Below are 2,087 nucleotides of genomic sequence, written 5' to 3'. Positions count from 1 at the left end.
CCCCCCCCACAGCTCTGAGTGGCAGCCACCTACCAAAAAATTGCCTTTAGCTTTGAGTTCTTTACTGCCTAGCACTGCACACCCTTTGCAGAAAAAGGTCCGCTGTGGACTAAACTCTACTGCTCATTCACGCTTCTCCGACCATTAATTCCTAGAGCTAGAGCCATACTCTTTTGGGTAGCTGGAGCCCTCCATTCAGTACAGGCCAGCCACAGGCATGAATGGGGCCGCACATGCTCAGTAGTTTGTCATTTTGCAGAAAAATAAATGAAAGATTTTGTTTTAGCTTTTATCTTTAAAAGTGCAAATTCTTGCATTGTTTATATAGATTTATGTATCCTTCTTTCTTTCAGGTTTCAAGGGGGGAAAAAGGAGGAACTGATTGGAATTACCTATAACCGGATGATCAGAATGGATGCCAACACCGGCGATGCCATTAAAACTTGGAGGTTCAGCAACATGAAACAATGGAACGTCAACTGGGAAATAAAAATGGTGAGTTACCTCCGGAAATAATAAATCTTACCAATATATTCTCTGCCCTTTATTACTGTTATGTTTACTGAGCTTTAGATGTACTTGAAAGCAGCCTTTCTCAACCTTTTTACCACTCAAATGCTTAAAACGGGTTTCAGGTCTCGGGAGACCCCCACCAAAATTAGACAGACCGCTCATGGTACATTTGAGTTATCAGTAGGTTGTGGATTTAAATGAAAGAATTCAGTTTACTTAATAAGCATGAAAGGAAACAAATAAAGGAAACATATAAAGGAAACAGAGAAAATTGTAGTGACCATTTACATTTGTGGTCAGTGTAGACGTGACTCCTTACATAGGTGTCCAGTGTAGAGGCGACCCGGCGGCCAGTGTAGAGGCGGCTACCTAGGTTTGTGGCCAGTGTATGGAGGAGATGAGTCTGTCACTGCTCTCTTCTCAAGGAACCTCTAGCAGCCTCTGGAGAAACCTTGGTTGAGAGGCTGCTTTCAAGTGTGCTTGTATCCAATGGCTAAAAAAGCAGATAAGTTGACCATGGAGCACAATATCAGGGGGTTAAAGTATAACTAAAGGTATATGTACTTGTCTAGCTACATTTCCCAGCCACTGCATCATCCCGCGTGTTTACGCTCTGGTGTAAGATCACAGACTGGTGGGGGAGATAGTGATGTCATAGCACCACCATGTTCTGGCCTAGTGATTGGCCGCTCAGATCCCAACATTGTCACATGGAGGAGAAACCCTGCTCCGTTACCCTAAATGCCCAAAGTGACAACATCTCTTTGATTCTTATTGGTGGCTGTAGTGGAACACCATGACACCTAAGGCCCCTTAGTATCCTCACAATGCTTTCAATCATGGCAACCCCCACATGACTGTTTCGGGCCTGCTGATTGGCCGCTGAGATCCCAACACTGTCACATGGAGAAGCCCTGCTCCATTACCCGAAATGCCCAAAGTGACAGCGTCCCTTTTGATTCTAGTTGGTGGGTGTAGTGGAGCAAAACAAATGGCAAACACACATCAACTCATAACCAGCTTTACAGCAAGGTGCACATGGAAGGGCTTTATACAGCACAACAGCAAAATGTTTCCCAGCACTCTCACCAGCCAGCATGCAAAAAAAAAACTTATCTAACCGCTAAGGTTAAAATCTGAGGTTTTAGATACACGTCTTCTGCAGAATATGTAAAAGCCACACCGCCTCGTCAAGGCCCCTCTGTGTAGTGCGGTCCTAACTCTAACCTATGAGAGTCTCCATCTTGGAGCACATGTAGCAAAAGATCAAATTTGGGTGCCGGTTCACCAGGAGGCAGCCCAACCCCCTTAAAGGCACAGGAACACACAAGGGAACACGTTGACACATGAGGCCCCTCTGCTCCCTAACCATGCATTTTCAGCCAGCCAGTAACTCCTCCCCTCTTGCCTTCTTCCAGGTCACCGTAGAGTTTGCCGATGAAATGAGGCTCTCCTTCATCTGCACGGAAGTAGACTGCAAAGTAGTTCACGAATTTATCGGCGGCTACATCTTCCTGTCCACACGGGCCAAGGACCAGAACGAAAGCCTGGACGAAGAAATGTTCTTTAAACTC

General features: G+C 45.6%; 1 protein-coding gene across 1 annotated transcript in view; it reads left to right on the top strand.

The window, feature by feature from the left end:
• Positions 1 to 2,087, top strand: part of FERMT2 (fermitin family member 2) — a gene marked incomplete at its 3' end in the record, with an annotated part of 84,974 nt that extends 82,887 nt beyond the window's left edge. Inside the window, exons 14-15 of the mRNA XM_018558429.1 lie at positions 354 to 495; positions 1,932 to 2,087. Of these exons, the coding sequence (XP_018413931.1) occupies positions 354 to 495; positions 1,932 to 2,087 (298 nt within the window). The remainder of the gene's footprint in view (positions 1 to 353; positions 496 to 1,931) is intronic.

Source organism: Nanorana parkeri, unplaced genomic scaffold (assembly GCF_000935625.1).
Source record: "Nanorana parkeri isolate BGI_ZX_2015 unplaced genomic scaffold, ASM93562v1 scaffold339, whole genome shotgun sequence".
In the NCBI taxonomy this organism is placed as follows: Eukaryota; Metazoa; Chordata; class Amphibia; order Anura; family Dicroglossidae; genus Nanorana; species Nanorana parkeri.
Note: the sequence above shows the minus strand (reverse complement) of the source record. Positions and strands in the feature narration are given on the sequence as shown.